General features: G+C 40.9%; 1 protein-coding gene across 2 annotated transcripts in view; it reads right to left on the bottom strand.

Moving 5' to 3' along the window:
* NF2 (NF2, moesin-ezrin-radixin like (MERLIN) tumor suppressor) overlaps positions 1-19,266 on the bottom strand; it is a 101,444-nt gene that overhangs the window by 14,863 nt on the left and 67,315 nt on the right. For both annotated transcript variants that reach the window (XM_051973078.1, XM_051973077.1), the window contains exons 11-15: positions 15,369-15,491; positions 3,784-4,001; positions 1,662-1,767; positions 1,353-1,483; positions 454-613 (exon numbers count right to left, since the gene is read on the bottom strand). In XM_051973078.1, coding sequence (XP_051829038.1) covers positions 454-613; positions 1,353-1,483; positions 1,662-1,767; positions 3,784-4,001; positions 15,369-15,491 — 738 coding nt within the window. The remainder of the gene's footprint in view (positions 1-453; positions 614-1,352; positions 1,484-1,661; positions 1,768-3,783; positions 4,002-15,368; positions 15,492-19,266) is intronic.

Below are 19,266 nucleotides of genomic sequence, written 5' to 3'. Positions count from 1 at the left end.
CCTCGGCGAAAAGAGCAAGAGAGCAGCCGCCTCTGCCCCTGCCCAAGCCCACCGGCCACATGACCACGAGGGGCCAGCCTGGACCCCTCTCCAGGCGCTCCTGTGAGCCTCCCAGGACTGCTGGGAGGGGGCTGGGCAGGGCGGGGGCAGGGGCAGCTTCTGCCAAGCCGGGGCCCTTTTCCTGGCACCACTGCAGCCTCTCCACTCTAAAGAAATTGGCCAAAAAAGGGTCAACGGAGCTGACCCAAGGAAGACTGAAGTATCAAATCACGGTTTTGGGAGCGGGAGCATGTGAAGGGCTGAGCCCGGCTCTGCTCTCCCAGGAGACATCCCTGGGCTGGTCAGAAGGGCGTTTTCCAGACCAGCCTCCCCCTCGTGGGCTCCTGCCCACTCCCGGCTGCCTCCCCTTCCCCAGCACCTCCATCCCCAGCTGCTGCCGCCCGCAGCCCCCACCTTTTTGATGGTGTTGTGCTTGCTGCCGCCCCTGTCGGCGCTCTCGCTGTGCAGGATGTCCAGCGCCGTCTCCCGCTCCTTGAGCTTGAGCGCCTCAATCTCCGTCTTGAGCTCATTGAGCTGTTCCTGCAGGTGTTTGCTCTTCTCCATGTACTCCACTCTGCCAGGAAGGAGAGAGAAGGCCGTCACTGCCGCGAAGAGGGAGGCGCGCCCCCGGTCAGGATGCCCGGGCCCTGCTGAGATGCTTGGACTAGCTTCTTGGGGAGCCGACTCCTCAGCTTTTCACATCGGTAACTTCCAAAGAGATCCCCCACCCCCAAAACAACCAGGGAGAACAGCCATGTTGGGTGCCTTAGCCTAGGGGGGGCACAGGGCCCCCCCCACCCTAAGCTGGGCTCTCATGGGAGGGAGCACAAGCTTCCTCCTGAGAACGAGGGGCTGCTGCAGAGAACGGCTACGTTCCCCCCTCCCCCCGGCAGGACTCCCCCTCACTCAGCACCAGCTCGCTGCAGCCTGGCCCTAAAAGGAGCGGACAGAGCAGTGACAGCCACGGCCCCGCCCTGGCTCTGGGCCCAGCTGGGCTGGCCTGGGTCACACTGGTCTCCGCCTGGGCTCAGTCCCCTCCAGGAGAGCCTTAAGCATGGATACCAGCAGCCCTCCAGAGGACGCACTTAGGAGAAGAACAAGGGCGCCCCAGGGGGCTCCCCCTGGTTATGAGGGCCCCTTGTCTCCAGCAGACACCACATGCCTCTTTTTCTATGATCCTCCGGGAGGAGAGAAGCCGGCCCTCGTCTGCCGGCCCGCGTTCCAAAGGGACTCTGAGAAGGCTTAGGCTCCCTCAAAGCTAAATCCATCATTCCGGCCGCCGCGGACGCAAGGCAGACGCGTAAGGGACTTACTTCTCCTTCTCAATCTCCATGGAGAGCCGCTTCATGTCAGTGTCCTTAAAGTCAAAGGACAGGCTCTCGCCAATGAGACCGAAGCCGGGCACGTCGGGCGGCAGGGCTGGGGCGCTCGAGCTCACGGGGGGCTGGGGAGAGAGCTCCGGTTAGACGGCCCGCGGCACACACCGCTCCCACGAGAACCTCCCCCCTGCCCCAATCCCCCCAGGTTCAGGGGGAGCGGGCCAGGGCCAGAGGAGGAAACAGAGACAGAGAGAAGCTCCAAGAGGGGCCCAGGCCAAAGCTCAGCCCCAGGACGGCCCTCACCGGGTAGGAAGCCTTGCTGGTGATCTCTAAGAGCTTCTGCTTTGCTCTTCTCTCGGACTCTCTGGCCTCCTGCAGGTCCTGCTTCAGCTGATCAGCCTCTTTTGCTCTACAGGAAGAGAGAAGCAGAAAAGGAATGAGGCACCATTCTCGGGCGGAGGACCAGGCTGGCACTCCGGCTCAGCCCCTAAGGCCCACTGTGAAATGAGGGGGGTGGGCTCAATGCCTCCGAGGCCCCTCCAGCCAGGCCCAGAGGCCCGGTAACTCTGTGTAACATCACACCAGATCACTGTGATCCTCGGGCCGCAGTGGAGGGCCATCGTTCCCTTCATTCTATGGAAGAAGAGCCAAAGGTGAGGCCCCTGCCTGGGGCTGCCCAGTTAGGAAGCTCTGAGGGCGCTGGGCTGACAAGTGGCCAGTCTCCATGTGGAGAAGCAGGCCCAGGGGCCCGGGCCCTCCCGAGGCAGGTCCCGCTGCGGGGACAGACTAACACAGCTTCCTTCCAAGCCCGGCTCTGCCTTCTGAAGCCGGCATCTCCTCCCAGGTTTTCCTTGCATCCCATGGATCACTATCCAATCCTCACGGCCTGCACCCCTGGAAACACTAACCAGAGGGGGTCTCAGCAGGCCAGTACAAGAAACTACGTCAGCTTTCTATGAATGAGGCCTCCTGTCTGTATGAGCTTTTGATCGCCACATCGTGAGTCTGACACCTTCTGACTTTTTTTATACAGACAGCTTCCAGACCTTGTCTCAGTCCATAATGGTTTGGCTGATTTAAAAAAAAAACTGCAAATTCAGAATTTTATATTTGAAATTCAGTGCGGGTGATATGAAGAAATCTACATAATAGCAGAGAGATAAAAAAAGACCTGGCAACAAAATCATCATCATTTGTGCAAAGATTGCAAGGTACGAGACAGACTAAAAGGGAACCTGAGGAATAACAACTTCCCTTGTTTCCTTTTAAGATCGGTCTGCCTCCACACACACTGTCAGGCCTGTTTTTATCCCCTTCAGCTACAAGTGCTTCCTTCTTCAAAATTACTCTGTATTTCTTAATATACTCAAGGGATGCATGTGCCCAGGGTCACCTAGCTAGGAAGAGCAGTCCCAGTTGTTCCTGACTCCAGATCCAGAGCTCCACACATTATGGAGCCTCCTTTGGCACAGGCTAGAAGAAGACATGGCACTATGTCCCCGTGCCAGAGGTCTACATCTGGTCTGACAGATAGGAATCCTTACTTGGCGAAACACAAAAGGCCACAGCCACCAAGGAGAGCTCCCGGCTGCTCAGTGGCCTGAGACTGAGAGTAAAGACAATTTTGTAGGGGAGCAAAAAGGCACCAGGTTAGGACCTGCTGCCTTAAAAATGAATGAGAAAGATCCTGTTTCCTGTCCCGAGATTCAACAGATCTTTTTGCATGGGGAAGGAAATTTTCTCCCATTACATATAAAAAGACACACTTTCCTTACGTGGTAAATCTGAAAATAATATGGAATAAAAATAAATGTTTTAAAGTGAGCAAATAGGAATTTCAAAGTAAGAGAGACCTGCAAAAATTGCCCTCACACCTGAGGCAGGAGGAAAGAGCTGGGCCCGGTGCCAAGAGAAATGGCTTTGCATTTTGCTTCTGTCCCATGTAGCTGTGTGACCCCTGGGCTTCTGTCCTATGTAGCTGTGTGACCCTGGGCAAAGTATTGAACCTCTCCATGAGCCTTATTTTTCTCTTCTGTAAAACAGGGATAATAATACCTGTTTATCTCACAAGAAGAAGGTGATTTATAACCCTTAAATGCAAAAGAAAAGCCAACAGCTGTCCCAAACCAATATTCTTCCTCCCCCGAGGATGACTGCCTGCATCCTGGGCCCTCTCACCTCAGAGCTGACCCAGCTCGGGGTGGGCTGGCGAGGGGATTGGGTTGCTACTTCCCACCTATAATAACACAACAGTGCAATTAAGGATCTTGAGACCAATCCCAGCCAAGCCCTGAACTGGAAAAAGCCAGAAGCTACAAGGGCTGACCTCCCTGACCAGTCACATGGCCAACAAGAAAACATTACGCCCATTGGTCTCTGGGCTTATTGGGAACATGGAGACGGGTGGCTCTGGAGCCCAACTGACCTCCTCTCGGACTCCTCAGCCATCTTCAGCGCCAGCATCTCAGCCTCCAGCACCTTCTGCTCCATCAGGCGCTTTTCCTCCTCCGTCCTAATGGCCGTGGCCTTGACCCGCTGCATCTCCTGCTCGGCCTCGGCTGCCTTCTGAGCTAAGAGCTTTGCCTCCTCCTCTGTGATCTGGGCCTTTTCTGCCAGCAGGTCAGCCGTCTCCTCGGACCGCATCTGAAAGGTTACAAGCTTCCCATTAGGGATGGACTCCACTTGTGAGGAGAGACGTGACCTCAACAGCAGACATCAGATCTCGGGATGGTTCGGGTCACAGCTGCTAAGAGGCTACCCTATCCATTCGGTTGCAACTGACTCAAGTTCAAATGTGACCTCAAATACTTCTTAGCCTTGTGACTATGGGCCAGTCACTTCACTGTTTGCCTCAGCTTCTTCTAAGCTGTAAAATGGGATAATAATAGCACCTCCTTCAAGGTTGTGAGGATCAATTGAGAAAATATCTTTAAAGTACTTTTCAAACTTCAGAGCTCTGTATAAATACTAGCTACCGGTGAAAGAAATGGAGACCAGCTTTGGGGAAATGCCATTGGAAGGAACCACATTTGGGCAAACCCTATATGCCTTGCTGGGAAAAGGAGAATCTACAAACTATACTAGAAGGATGAGTATAAAACAACTGTGGAGGAAGGAGAGGAAGAATTAAGAGTTTAGCTCCTCCCTCCTCAATACCTCCACAAAGATCCAGATAATGCATCAGAATGAATATTGATTAGGAAAGTCAAGAAAAAGTCCTAGGGCATAAAGACACTCAGGGAGATCTGAAGGAGAGTATCAGGGATGGAGTCTTGCCAGCAGGGCGTGTATGAAATGGCAGCAAGTCCCGAGGGACTCAAAGAGGGAAATGAAAAGGTCTCAGAGCAGAAGCTCCGTTGATCACTGAACCAGAGGTGGGTGCAGGAATGAGCACCGCTGAGCACTTCTGTGAGCCGATCCCCGATTCGGGTTATGGATACAAGGTGGAGGAAAGAGTCGCCCCAGTTTCTGGGGAGCACAGAGCAGCTGGACGACTCTGATCCCAGGAGATGAGGAGTAGAGAGCAGCATCCCAGATCAAAGGGGTTGTCAGTGGGTCGGAGACTCTGAACCTGCAGAACCTCCCAGGGGGCCAACAGCAGCTGAATCCAGTCGCAGGCTGCTGAAATTTGCAATAAGGGACAAGCCAGCAGAGCAGATCTGGAGAAGAACTCGCAGAGCTCAGAGAGCAGATCTTGCTCTGGACACATCACTTTGAGGGGCATGAAAAATCTGCAGGCCCTCAGTCTGAGCTGAAAAAGCAGCAGATGGACATAAAAGAGCAGAAGCTCAGGCCAAAACCTCCTCCCAACACAAGTACATAAAGCCCAGAATTATCATGAAGTCCGAAGTTAAGAAACTGCTTAAAGAATAAGCGTAAGAACTATTATGGCAACAGATAATGCTGATGACACAAAGAAAAAGATTAAAAAAAAAAAAACCGCCTATAGGGGCAGCTAGTTGGCACAGTGGATAGAGCACCAACCCTGAAGTCAGGAGGAGCTGAGTTCAAATGTGACATTTCCTAACTATGTGACCCTGGGCAGGTCACCTAACCCCAATTGCCTCAGCAAAAAAACAAACAAATAAATAAAATGCCTACAAAATCTCAAAGAAAATGCAAGTTAGACACAAGTCCAATAAGAATATCTAGGCGAATTGAAGCAAAGTTTAAAGACCTTAAAAATTATTTTAGAAATCAAAAGAAAAACAAAACAAAACAAAAAAAGAAAGCAAAAGAAAAGGTAGGAGGAAAATGTGAAAAGAAAATTAACAGCTTAGTAAAATATGTTCAAAACCTTACTGAAGAAAGTAACTTTTTAAAAGAAAAATTTAATTTAAAAGATAGAATTTAAAAGATAGAAACTAATGATTCCATGAGATATCAGGAATAATAAAAACAAAGTTAAAACACTGACGAAAATATGAAGAGAATAGAAGAAGAAAACATGACCTGAAAAACAGATTGAGTAGAGAGATAATTTAAGAACCAGTGAACTACCTGAAAATCATAAGCAAAACAAAACAAAAATTGAATTAGAATATTTAAGAAATCATAAAACTATCTACTATCTTAGATATTAGAGCACAAAGTAGAAAAGGAAAGATTTTCTCTTTTGAAGAAACACCAAAATGAAAATTTCAGGAATATCAAAACCCAAACTCAAAGTTCCCAGGTGAAGGGAGGAACCAAAATAATGCAAGTAGTCAGATAGAAAGAATTCAAGTATCAAGGAGCCCCAGTCAGAAGCACACATGATTAAACAGCCACCACTATGAAAGAACAGAGAGCTTGAAATACAACATTTCAAAAGACAAAGAATTTAGCCTTGTAAAAAGAATAATCTACTCAACAAAACTGAGCATAATCCTATAGGAACAAAAAAGACTTTTAATAAAGCAGAATTTCCAGCATTTCTGATTAAAAGCCTAGAACTGAATAGATAATTTGATAAACATGAGTTAACAGAAAGATAAAAAGGGTAAACATTAAGTGAGAAATCACAACTGACAGTTAAAATGTATACATTCTTATGTGGGAAGATGAGAGATGCAGTTTCTTAGCGTTTTGTCCTCACTAGGAATCCTAGAAGAAGTCTAATTAGAGTGCTTTGGTGTGATTCTGTGATGGTGGATGACCTCTACAGAAGATGGAAAAGGTGAGGAAGAGGAATGCATGAGGAGAGGAGAGAAATGAAAGAAATATAGAGTGGAAATCGTTTCAATTTCATCATCTGAAAATTGTCTGTTCATATCCTTTGACCATTTATCAATTAGAGAATGGCTTGATTTCTTATACATTAGACTCAATTCTCTAAATATTTTGGAAATGAGGCCTTTATCAGAACCTTTGACTGTAAAAATATTTTCCCAGTTTGTTGCTTCCCTTCTAATCTTGTTTGTATGAATTTTGTTTGTACAAAGGCTTTTTAATTTGATATAATCAAAATTCTCTATTTTGTGATCAATAATAATCTCTAGTTCATCTTTGGTCACAAACTCCTTCCTCCTCCACAAGTCTGAGAGGTATACTATCCTATGTTCCTCTAATTTATTTATAGTCTCGTTCTTTATGCCTAAATCATGGACCCATTTTGATCTTATCTTGGTATACGGTGTTAAGTGTGGGGCCATGCCTAATTTCTGCCATACTAATTTCCAGTTTTCCCAGCAGTTTTTGTCAAATAATGAATTCTTATCCCAAAAATTGGGATCTTTGGATTTTTCAAACACTAGATTGCTATAGTTATTGTCTATTTTGTCTTGTGAACCTAACCTATTGCACTGATCAACTAGTCTATTTCTTAGCCAATACCAAATGGTTTTGGTGACTGTTGCTTATTAATATAGTTTTAGATCAGGTACAGCTAGGCCACTTTCATTTGATTTTTTTTTTTATTAATTCCTTTGAGATTCTCGATCTTTTGTTCTTCCATATGAATTTTGTTGTTATTTTTTCTAGATCATTAAAATAGTTTCTTGGGAGTCTGATTGGTATGAGAGAAATATAGAGAAAATTATCTCAACTAAATGGGATCTGCATAAAAGGATTTATCTTATAAGAAAGTGGCAGTAGGGAACTACACTTGAACTGCACTTTCATCTCATCTAGCTAAAGGAGGGAAGAATATACAATTAATACACAGTTGGGTACAGAAATACATTCTATCAAAAACTAAGGTTAAGAGGTAAATAAGTGGGAGGATAAGTTAAAGGAGGCATTAGAAACAAAACAAAGAGGGAACGGCGGGGCGGGGTGAGAGGGGGGAGAGAAGAAAAGCATGAGAGAATTAGGATGGAAATACAGAGTCAGCAATCATAACTGCAAACATGAATAGAATGAACTCTTCCATATAAAAGAAGAGGATGGATTAAGATCCAGACCCCAACAATATGTTGTTTATAAGAGTCATACCGAAATATAAAGATACACACAGAGTTACTTAAAGGGCTGGAGCAGAGTCTATTACATTTCAGATGAAGTAAAAAAAACAGGGATAGCAATCATGATCTCAAATTTTGGAATTCAGACAAAATCATACTTGAAAAAAATTTATATTTTGAAATTCTTTCATCAAAATAAAAGCGAAACAAATTGGGCGTAAAATTAAAATAAATTAGAAAACCAACATAATTAAAAACTTTTAAATGAAAACCAAAACAGAAATCCTGAAAATTGAAGGGGAGAAAGGGAAAAAAGAAAGAAAAATCTCAATGAATTTATAAATAAACTAGAAGCTGGACTTTGAAAAAAAATTGAGAAAATAAATATGCCATTAACTAATTTAATTTTTTAGAAAAGAAAAAGATTACCAGCATCAAAAATGAAAAAGATAAATTCATGACCAATAAAGATGAACTAAAAGCAATGATTAGAAGTTATTTTGCCCTACTACATAACAATATAAATGACATGGAGCAATATTTACCAAATTATAAATTGCCCAGGTGAATAGAACAGGAAGTAGAATATTACATTATTTTATTTAGAAAAAGAAAATGAATAAATCATAAATGAATAACAACAAAACACACACACACATCAGGATTTACAAGTGAGATGGATTTACAAGTGAATTCTACCAAAGATTTAAAGAACAATTAATTCCAATACTATATAAAGTATTTTTTAAAAAGAAACAGATAAAGAAGGGATCCTACTAAACTCTTTCTATAATACAAATATATTTTAATACCTGACTAGGAACAACCAAAACAAAGAAAGAAAATATAGAACAATTACCATAATCTTAAACTAAATTACATTTTAGATTTTAAAATAAAATATTAGCAAGGAATCTACAGGAATACATCACAAAAATCATCACTAGGCTCATGCTGGTTATTGAATACTAATGGTGATAATGGACATTTTTGTTTAACTCTAATCTTACTGGAAAGACTTCTAACTTGTGCCCCTTACAGACAATGGTGGCTCTTGATCAGAAATGTGGTAATGGTTCAATATTAGGAAGACTATAAATATAACTGAACATATTAATAACAAAAACAAAAATTCATGATTATTTGAGTAAATGTAGAAAAGGGTATTTTTTTTGTTATAAAATACAACATTCATTCCTCTTAAAAAGACAAATGTAAAAAATAAACAGCATAGAAATAAACAGCTTTCCTTTTTTCCTTAAATTTACTATTTCTTTTTAATATTTTGTTCTTTTTAAAATTTTGAGTTCCAGATCTCTCTCTCTCTCCCTCCTAATCCTCACCCACCCACTGAGAAGGCAAACAATTATACGTGTGAAATCAAGCAAAACACATTTTCATATTAGCTACACTGCAAAACAAAACAAAAAGATAAAGAAAGTGGGAAAATTATACTTCAATTTGCACTCAGAACTCATCGGTTCTCTCTCTGGAGGTGGATAGCATTTTTTCATTACAAGTCCTTTGGAACTGTCACGGATCATTGTATTGATCAGATCATTTACCCCTACATTATAAAAATGCTTTCTTGCATTCCTCTTTAATGAGAAAATTTTCCCCAGTCTCCCTCTCCCTCTTTAGTGCATACTTCTTTCTCACCCTTTCATTTTTTTTTGACATTATCCTAACATAATTGACTTATATCTATGCCCTCTGTTTATGCAGACTCCTTCTAACTGCTCAATAATGATAAATGTTATCTTCCCATTTGGTTTAATCCCATACAGTTTAACCTTATTGTGTCCTTTATGATTTCTCTTTCCTATCTATCTTTTTATGTTTCTCTTGAGTCTTGTGTTTGAATGTTAAATTTTCTATTCAGTTGCGGTTCTTTTATCAGGAATGCTTGAAAGTTCTCTATTTTGTTAAATGTCTATTTTACCCCTGAAAGATTACTCAGCTTTGCTGGAAAGGTTATTCTTGGTTATAATCCTGGCTACTTTGCTTTCTGGAATATCATATTCCAAGCCTTCTGCTCTTTTAACATGAAAGCTGGTAAAACTTGTATGCTCTGGACAGTGGCTACACAACATATGAATTATTTCTTTATGGCTGCTTGACTTCAGAGATCTTCAATTTGGCTATAATATTCCTGAGATTTTTGATTCTAGGCTCTCTTTCAAAACGTGATTATTGGATTCCTTCGATTTCTAGTTTACTATTTGGATCTAAAATATCAGGGCAGTTATCCTTGATAATTTCTTGAAATATGATGCCTAAATTAAATTCTCTCTCAATTTATTTTCCAGGTCAGTTGTTTTTCCAAAGACATCTCACATTTTCTTCTATTTCTTCATTAAAAAAAAAAAAACAACCTTTATTGTTTCTTGATGTCTCATGGAACCATTAACTTCCACTTGCCCAATTTTAATTTTTAAGGAATTATTTTGTACATTTTTCATTTGGTCAATTCTGCTTTGAAGGAATTTTTTTTTCTTCAGTGAGTTTTTATGTCTTTTATCATTAGATCAATTATGTTTTTTAAAGTGATATTTTCTTCAGTATTTTTTTTGTGCCTCTTTTACCATGCTGTTAATTCTCTTATCATATCTGCTCCCCACTCCCACCTCCAATTTTGTCTCTACTACTTATCTCTTTTTTTTAAGTCTTCTAGGAATTCTTGCTGGCCTTGGGTCCAATTAGTAATTTTCTTTGAGGTTCAGTTTGTAGTTGTTTTTGGACGGAAGTCTTCTTTTAGATTTTGGACTTCCCTGCTTTTTATGGTCAAGTTCCTTTTTTTTTTTGTTATGCACTCATTTTTCCAGCCTATTTCTTGACTTTGAACTTTATGTTAAAGTTGGGTTCTGCTCATCTTGGGGAGGGACAACACTGTTGTAAGTTTCAGATTTTTAATGCTTTTCTTTTTCTTTTCATGCTTTTATTTTCAGAGCTAGTTCTAGGAGTCTGCAAGTTTTTGATGCTTTCAAGGTGGTATGATCCCGGGAGACATGTGGTAACTGCTCTCTTTGCACTGCTCTTTTGCAGTTGCAAATGCTAGTGTTTCTCTTGGCCCTAGAACTGTGACTGGGGTACCTACTCCTTTGTCAATCACAAAAACTCCTCTCTATCTTGGAACTTGACCCAGAACTGATTATGGATAACAGAGTTGCCAGTCAATACCAACTGTACTCAACTCCAGCAAAGGATCCCCTGAAATCAATTTGTGATCATTTGTTTTAGCCTCCTTACTATCTCCAGATTAAGAGCTCCCCAAACTGATGCTAGTGCTACTGTGGTGGTCAGCTCCAATACTTACTGCTGTAGCCTTGCCACACTTGGGTCTGTGTCCAACCCTCTCTTGCAGTCCCCCTAAGTTATCTGGATAAATGTTTCCCTCTGACTCTGTCACTTCAAAATTTTACTTAAGATAAATCCTGGAGGAGATACGGGAAAACAAGTCTCCTTAAAATGATAAGTAGTATATAAGACCAAAAGCAAGCATTCTCTGTAATGGGGACAAGTCAGAAATCTTTCCAATAAGATCAGGAGTGAAGCAAGGATGTCCTTTGTAACCATTACTATTCTACAATGTACTAGAAATGCTAAATATGTAGCAATAAGATGAGGAAAAAAAGAATTGAACAGAATAAGCACTGGCAAAGAAGAAACAAAATAATCACTTTTTGCAACAACGAATAACTTTAACACAAAATAAACCCACAAAAATCACTAGCTTTCTGTAAATTAACAACAAAATCTAGAAAAAAGAAACAATTTCACTTAAAATAACTATGGATAATATTAAATACTTGGGAATCATCTTGACAAGAAACACATATAAGTTATTTAAACACAATTGCAAAATACTCTTTACCCAAATAAAGACAGGCCTAAATAACTGGAGTAATAATTATTCATGAGCAGGACAAGCCAATATAATAAAAATGACAATCCCAGTCAGTCAATAAGCATTCATTAAATGTCTACTAAATGTCAACCACTGCCTAGGAACTAGACAATCTATTAATCAGTGCCATACCAATCAAAGTATCAAAGAATTACATTAAAGAGCTAGGAAAAAAAAATCATCTAAAATAAAAGGTCAAGGATAGCAAAAGAGTCAATGAAAAAAGAGGAAAGGAAGGAGGTCTAGCAGTATCAGATTTAAACCTATGCCACAAAACTATAAGTATAATCAAAACACTTTGGTGGTAGGTAAGAAACAAATAGGTTGATCAAGGGAATAGATTAGGTATACAATATACAGTAGTAAATGAGTTCAGTTTGATAAATCTAAAGATACCAACTACTGAGGCAAGAATTCACTGCTCAACAAAAACTGTTAGGAAAACTGGAAAATTGCCCAGCAGAAACTAGACATAGTCTAATATCTTATTCTATCTACCAAGACAAGTTCAAAATGGACCCATGATTTAGACATAAAGGGTGATGTCATAAGAAAATTAGCAGTTGTCACATCTACGGATAGGGGAAGAGTTTATAACCGAACAAGAGATATGGATATTCAAAGGAGGTAAAATGGATAATTTTGATTATATAAAATCAAAAGATTTTTGTACCAAAAAACCCCCAATACAGTCAAAATTGGAAGAAAAACAGGAAAGTGGGGAAAATAATCTTTGGAGAAAGTTTCTTTGATAAAGGTCTAATTCCTTAAATATATAGGGAATAGATTCAAATTTATAAGAATAAGAGCCATTCCTTGATTGACAAAATCATACAAAAATGTTCCAAATCACTAATAGAGAAATACAAATTAAAACAACTCTGATACACTACCTCATATTCATCAGATAAATGATTTTAAAAAGGGAATGATAAGTGCTGAAGGAGATGTGGGAAAACAAGTACGGTGGAGCTGTGAACAGGTTCTGCCATCCTGGAAAACAATATGGAATTACGCCTAAATAGCAATTAAAGTGTGTGTGCCCTTTGTTCCATCAATGCTATTACTAGGTCTATACCCAAAAAGATCAAAGAAAGAAATACAGGACCCATAAGCAGGCAAATATTTTCAGTAGATTTTTTTTTGTGATGGTAAAGAATTAGAAACTGAGGAAATGCCTATCAACTGGGGAATGCCTAAGCAAATTATGGTATATTTACTATAAGGCAATATTACTGTGCCGTAAGAAATGATAAAAGAGGTGGTTTCAGAAAACCTGGGAAGACTATACTGATATAGAATGAAGTGAACAGTACCAAGAGAACATTTTATACATAACAATATATTTTAAAAGTTAAAAAAATTTTTTTATTAAAGCTTTTTATTTTCAAAACATAGGCATGGATAATTTTTCAACATTAACCCTTGCAAAACCTTGTGCTCCAATTTCCCCCACCTCCTCCCCTAGATGGTAAGTGATCCAATATATATTAAACGTGATAGAAATATATCACATAACAACATTGTAAAGATAAACAACTCTGAAAGATTTAGGAGTTCTGATCAACACAATGACCCACCACAATTTCAAGAAAGTCATGATGAAACACTCTGCCAGATAGGGAGCTGATGCACTCAAGAGTACTGACTGTGATCTGTTTTGCATGATTATACCTATCTGTAATATGTTTTGTTTTTGTTGCCTCTTCAATGAGTGGGGTAGGGAAAAGAGAAATTAAGAGTTTTCAGAACTGAAAATAAAATAGAATCAAAGAAAAGAAAAACTGCAGTATGAAGCTTTGGCTATTTTACATGGACTGTATCCCCAATCACTTGTAATGTGAAGCTCAGTATACGTAGAATTTATAATGCTTAGTACCATACCTGGCACATAGTAGGTGCTTAATAAATGCTTGTTGACTTGTAATGTCTCATCATGTCATTATTTAAATTCAATCTAACCCCAAGGATGTGAAAGATAAAAAGAAAACTCTAATATATTCTAAAATATTCATTAAAGATAAAAAGAAAAGTCTAATATATTCCAAAATATTCATAGCAGCACTTTTGTCATACTGAAAAATGGAAAACAAAGTAGGCAACAAAACACTAGGAAATGCTTAAACATACTGTGTGGGGCATGAATGTGATGGAATCTTACTGCACTATAAGGAATTACAGACTTAAAAATTCAAAGAGGTGAGGAAAGACTTATATGAACTTATAAAGAGTGAAATAAGAAAAAAAAAAAGAAAACTACACATGATGAAAACAAATATGGCAGAAAATGAAGAAAAATTAAAAAGCCTCTGGATGAGGGTAAAAGATGAGAATGTAGAAGCTGGCTTGAAACTTAATATTAAAAAAACCCTAAAATCTTGGCAAGTAGTTCTTGGCAAACAGAGAGAGAAGAAATGGAAGCAGTGTCCGATTTTATATTCTTGGGCTCAAAGATCACTGCAGACGGCGACTGCAGCCATGAAATTAAAAGACGCTTGTTCCTTGGAAGGAAAGCTATGACAAATCTGGACAGCATACTAAAAAGCAGAGACATCACACTGTCAACAAAGATCCATATAGTCCAAGCTGTGGGGTTTTGTTTAGTAGCAATGTATGGCTGTGAGAGTGGGACTAAAAAGAAAATTGATCATCACAATCGATACATATGTTAATATTATTTTTATACTCTTTAATTGTGGAGCTGGAGAAGACTTTTGAGAGTCTTTTGGACAACCAGAGCAAATCAATCAATACTTAAATTAATTCAGACTATTCATGGGAAGGTCAAATACTGAAGCTGAAGCTTAAATACTATGGCCATCTAATGAAAAAATAGGACTCACTGGAAAAGACCCTGATGCTGGGAAAGACTGAAGGCAAAAGGAAAAGGGTATGGCAGAGGATGAGATGGAGAGAGTGTCATGAATTTGGACAGATTTCAAGAGATGGAGAATAAAAGGGCCTGACATGTTATAATCCATGGGGGTCACGAAGAATTGGACATAGCTAAATAATTGAACAACAACAACAAAAGAGCACTGTGAAATCCTAATAACTAAGCCTTAGCCTGGAGCAGATTTGAGAACATTCTACTCTTCCCTTATTGCAGAAGTTGGGAACTATACACGTACAGAATATGATATATATTATAAGACACGGATGATTTGTTGATTTACTTTTGCCTTATGTCCTCTTTTTCATTCTTTGATACAAAAGACTGGCTCGCAAGTGGAAAAGCAGGAAAAGCATATAGCTGGTGATGAATCTGATGAAAATAAAAGGATCCATAAGAAGACAAAAGACCCGAAGCAGTCTAAGTCTGCTTCTGATGGTAACAAGAGAAATACACAAGTACAGCAAAATGAGAGCAAAGAGTGAAGCTGGATCTGGGTGTTCCGCCTCAGAGGATGTCCTCAGAAGGAGAGTTATTAGACTCAAAGAGAAATCCCAGAGCTGTCAGGTCCTCTCGGATGCCAGGTTGGAAAATGCCATTTCTACTCTCAATCTGATTAAAAATGTCTAGTGGCACAAGAGAGAAGCTCAGGATTTACAGATAAAAGGGACAATCCAGTCCACCTCCATCAGCCCATTCCTCTGCCCCATCTTGACAGGCTCAACCTGAAGCAGGACCGCCACCCAGAGCCTCAAAGCTCTGATCCCTCTTTTTCCCCTCACCCTGAGCAGTGTCACAAAGTAGAGTCAGTCTCTCCAAGGACTCACCAAGGCTTCATTAGCCATAGTGGCTTCCTCCTTCAATTGTAAGAGCCTCCTCTCCAATTCATCCCTTGTCCGCTCAGCCTCTTCCCTCATCTGCTTCTCTCGAGCCAAACGCTGCCGTTCCATCTAGGAAGAAGGGGGACAAAAAGACTTAAGAGTGATAACAAGGGATAAGGGATCTAGAGCAATCCAGTTCACAAACACAGCCCTGTAATCCCTGCATGTAAATAAAGAAAATGACAAAGGCCCACTCTCTATGTTGCATAGCATCCCTCATTCAACAAATATGTTTCTACTAACATTTTGTTTCTTACATCCCCATAGCATCCCATGTACCCCTCATCTTCCCTGAGAGCCAATCCATAAACAAATATATTTTCTTTTGGAGAGGAAGAAGTCAGCACAACCGATCAATACATCGAAAAAAACCCACGTCGCATGTGATGACGGTGGACGTCTCATCTCCACGAAGGGGCAGGATGGGGGAGACTTCTCATGTCTCCTCATTCCAGGCCCACTTGGAGCTTTATCATTTGGATAGTTTGACTTCTGACTTTTCGGTGCAGCATCATCTTTCCAATGCTGCAGGCACTATATATGATGTTTCCTTGGCTGTGCTGACTTCACTCTGCATCAGTTCATATAGATAGCTTCGGTTTTTCTTCATGTTTATCATACTCATCATTTCTTACAATCCAGTTATATTCCCTTCATTCGCTTCAAATATTTCACCATCCCCTAATCGATGGGCATCTATCTCGTTTCCAATCCTTGGCCAATAGCAAAATGCTGCTATCAATATTTTGGATTACATGGGGACTTTCTTCTTATCAATGGCTTTTTTGGGGGCATAAACTCAATAATGGAGTTTCTGGTTCAAAGGGTAAAGATATTCTAGTCAGTGTTTGCATAATTCCAAGTTGCTTTCCAAAATGGCTGTCACCATTTCACAGCTCCACCGACACCACCTATTTTCTCCCAATGATTGTTTTCATTTTTAGCCAATTTCTAGGTGTAATTTGTATTTATCTTATTATTAGTAATTTAGAGCATTTTAAAAAATGTGGTTGAGAACATTTTGCAGCTCTTTTGAAAACTCTTTCTTTATATCCTTTCACCATTTATCTATTGGAGTATTGGAGTATGGCTATTAGTCATATATATTCCCTGTTTAGATATATCTTGGATACCAAGTCCTTATCCTCTCATCTGATGTTCCCTCACCCTCGCTTCCCCTTCAGCTTTGTTTTAAAATTTCATTTTTTTTTGGGGCCCCTTTCCAAAAGAGGACTCTTGACTCTCTTCATGATGCATCTTCTCTGTTTACTTTAGACCCTCACTCTTTGATTCATCATCTCTATAACATCTGGTCTCTCTTCTTCATGCTATCAAAGCTTACAAAGTATGCATTCTAAGCTTTCTCCTCTAGGAACTTTCTGCCATTGCTTTGTGGGGCTCACTCTGTGGATTCCCTTTTTTCCTTGTGTCTCATTTTTAGAACAATGTCAATTATGAATATGCCAATATATATGTCAATATATTATGTATGATAATATAGATTATTTATAAATGATATTAATGCCAATATATCATATATTAAATATAAGCAACAATATTATCAAACACTTACAATGTGCCAGGAACCATGCTAGTTGCTTTTACAATTTTTATCCCAATTGATGCTTACAGCAGCCGGAGATAGGTGCTATTATTATTATTTAACAGATGAGGAAATTGAGGCAAAGAGAGATTGAGTGGCTTTCCCAGGGTCACGCCAGATGTAAACTCAAATCTTCCTGACTTCTGGTCCAGCACTTTATATATACTGTGCCATCTAGCAACGCCCCATGGTGGGGACCCTCCTCACCACGTCCCTGACGATGCAGCCCACCAATGATCTATATCCCTTCTTCATGATCTTTTCTTCCACGTTTGCCTGAAAACCTCTTTCCTGTGTCCATGCTCTCCCCATCCTCTAGGTACTAGCTGGAACCTCCAGTGTTTCCAAATTAACTTCTCCCTTCCCTTTCAACAAGGAGACTTTTCAAGGACTAAATCTCCCAGACCTTACCCAATGTAAGATCCTCCTTTCTGTTCACTGGCCAGCTCTTATCAATCATAAGAACACTGGATGAAGGGCAAACCTCCCACTTTCAGAGTAAGGCCTCTTTTCTTTTCCCTTCTTTTTCAAGTCTTCCCTTCTTTCCACTCATTCCCATTCTCTTTCTGAGACCCCAGAGGCACCTTTCCCTTATTGTCAGTCCTTGATTTGACACTGGTGTAATACTTCTTACCATCCATCATGTGCCCTCCTATAATGTAAAGCACCTCTCTCTCCATCCCTTCCTCCTTCCATCATTCCCCTCCACCTCACACACACCCCCCAAACTCCAAAGAAAACACCTGCAGGCAGAGTGTTGCCAGGTTCTGTCCATAATCCCCACTGGCCTCTTTACTCTGCTATTTGGGGTATTTGAGAAGCACATAACCTCTTCATTTCTGGTTTTCTTTTGAAAAATGTTTCCAATTCTTCCTTATTGGTGAATTTATTATTGAATTTTGCTTTTATGGTTAAGCTCAGCTTTGTAGGTCTTTCAGATAGATATTTTACTTGTATAACAAACATATTTCCTTTTAATGTTCTTATTTTTTGCTTCTTCTCTTTTAGAATGTCCTTCACTTCCGTATGTTTGCATTCTCAAACTAGCCTCTCTTTTTCTTCTCTGGTGAGGTCCGCCATTACAGATTTAAGTTTTTTTTTTTTTTAAATTCTGCCCATTTATGTGTGCTTGGTGTACGTGCAGACTGTAAATTATGCTTTCATAATTCCCATTTTCCTTTTGAAGCAGTCAGAAACAATGAACTCAAATTCCACAGGGTCTTCTGTCTAATCAAGAGAGGGATCATTTCCTTTTTTTCTTTTTTTTTTGGTAGTTTTATTCATAGATGCTTGAGCTCACTCACTACATCTAGATGCCATATTTCCTTTTGTTCCTGTTTTTCCTGTTGATTTATCTGCTTCCATTCAAGGAATCTAAGTTTTCTTCCTGAAACCTTTGGTAATTTCAGTCTTTCTTTCCCCGCCCCTTTCCCCCTTTCAGATGCCCTCTCCTCTGACTGTGGTTTCCTTGGAGGCTGGAGCCTCCTGAGCATCTCAGCCTCCTCCCACACGGGGCAGTTCCCAGTTCACCAGCCCAGGTCTCTGCCAGCGGCTCTGAGGTGGTCAGAACCGGCTTCAGCTGGAGGCTGGGCTCCTTCTCTCAGCCTTGGTGGAATACTGGACAGGGTACAACGTGCACGGTGTCCAACTCCATTACCGGGGCTGCTCCCTCTGTTCCTTGGGTCCCTGATCCAGCTCTAGCAGATCCCGCTCCCGAGCGCTGATGCTCCTATTCTGCAGCCCCTGCAGGCTTTTGTTCCTGAAGGGCCATGGCCATGCTGGCTAGGAGACAGGACTTCATGGCATTAGAGAGGAAGGGGGACCAGGGCATGAAGGCGGGCTTTGACATAGGCCTGTGTCGTGTCTGCCGGAGGAGGTGGGGAAGGGGTGCTGAGTGAGCTCAGAGTCAGTGAGCAGCAGTTCATGTTTTAGAGGATTTTTTTTATCATGTCCGAGATGCAGAGACAGTTGAAGTTGCTTTATCTTTGACATACACTCTCTCCTTTAGAGAAAATCTCTGGGCCACCATCTTGTTGCTTGTGTGACTTGAAAGTTATTGCAGCGCGCTGTTGCTTGTTTTGTTAAATATTCCCCAATTCCATTGAATCTGGAGAATCTCTGACAGAGGCTAGAACTTTCTGAGTTGCAGGTTGTGATTATGCACAACTCCCAAGGCTTATGATAAGCAGAGCAGGGAGCGGTGGCTCCCTGACTGAAAATGCACGGATGCAGCATCGCGTC

This window comes from Antechinus flavipes, chromosome 1 (assembly GCF_016432865.1).
Source record: "Antechinus flavipes isolate AdamAnt ecotype Samford, QLD, Australia chromosome 1, AdamAnt_v2, whole genome shotgun sequence".
In the NCBI taxonomy this organism is placed as follows: domain Eukaryota; kingdom Metazoa; phylum Chordata; class Mammalia; order Dasyuromorphia; family Dasyuridae; genus Antechinus; species Antechinus flavipes.
This window is presented reverse-complemented; position numbering and strand designations above follow the sequence as displayed.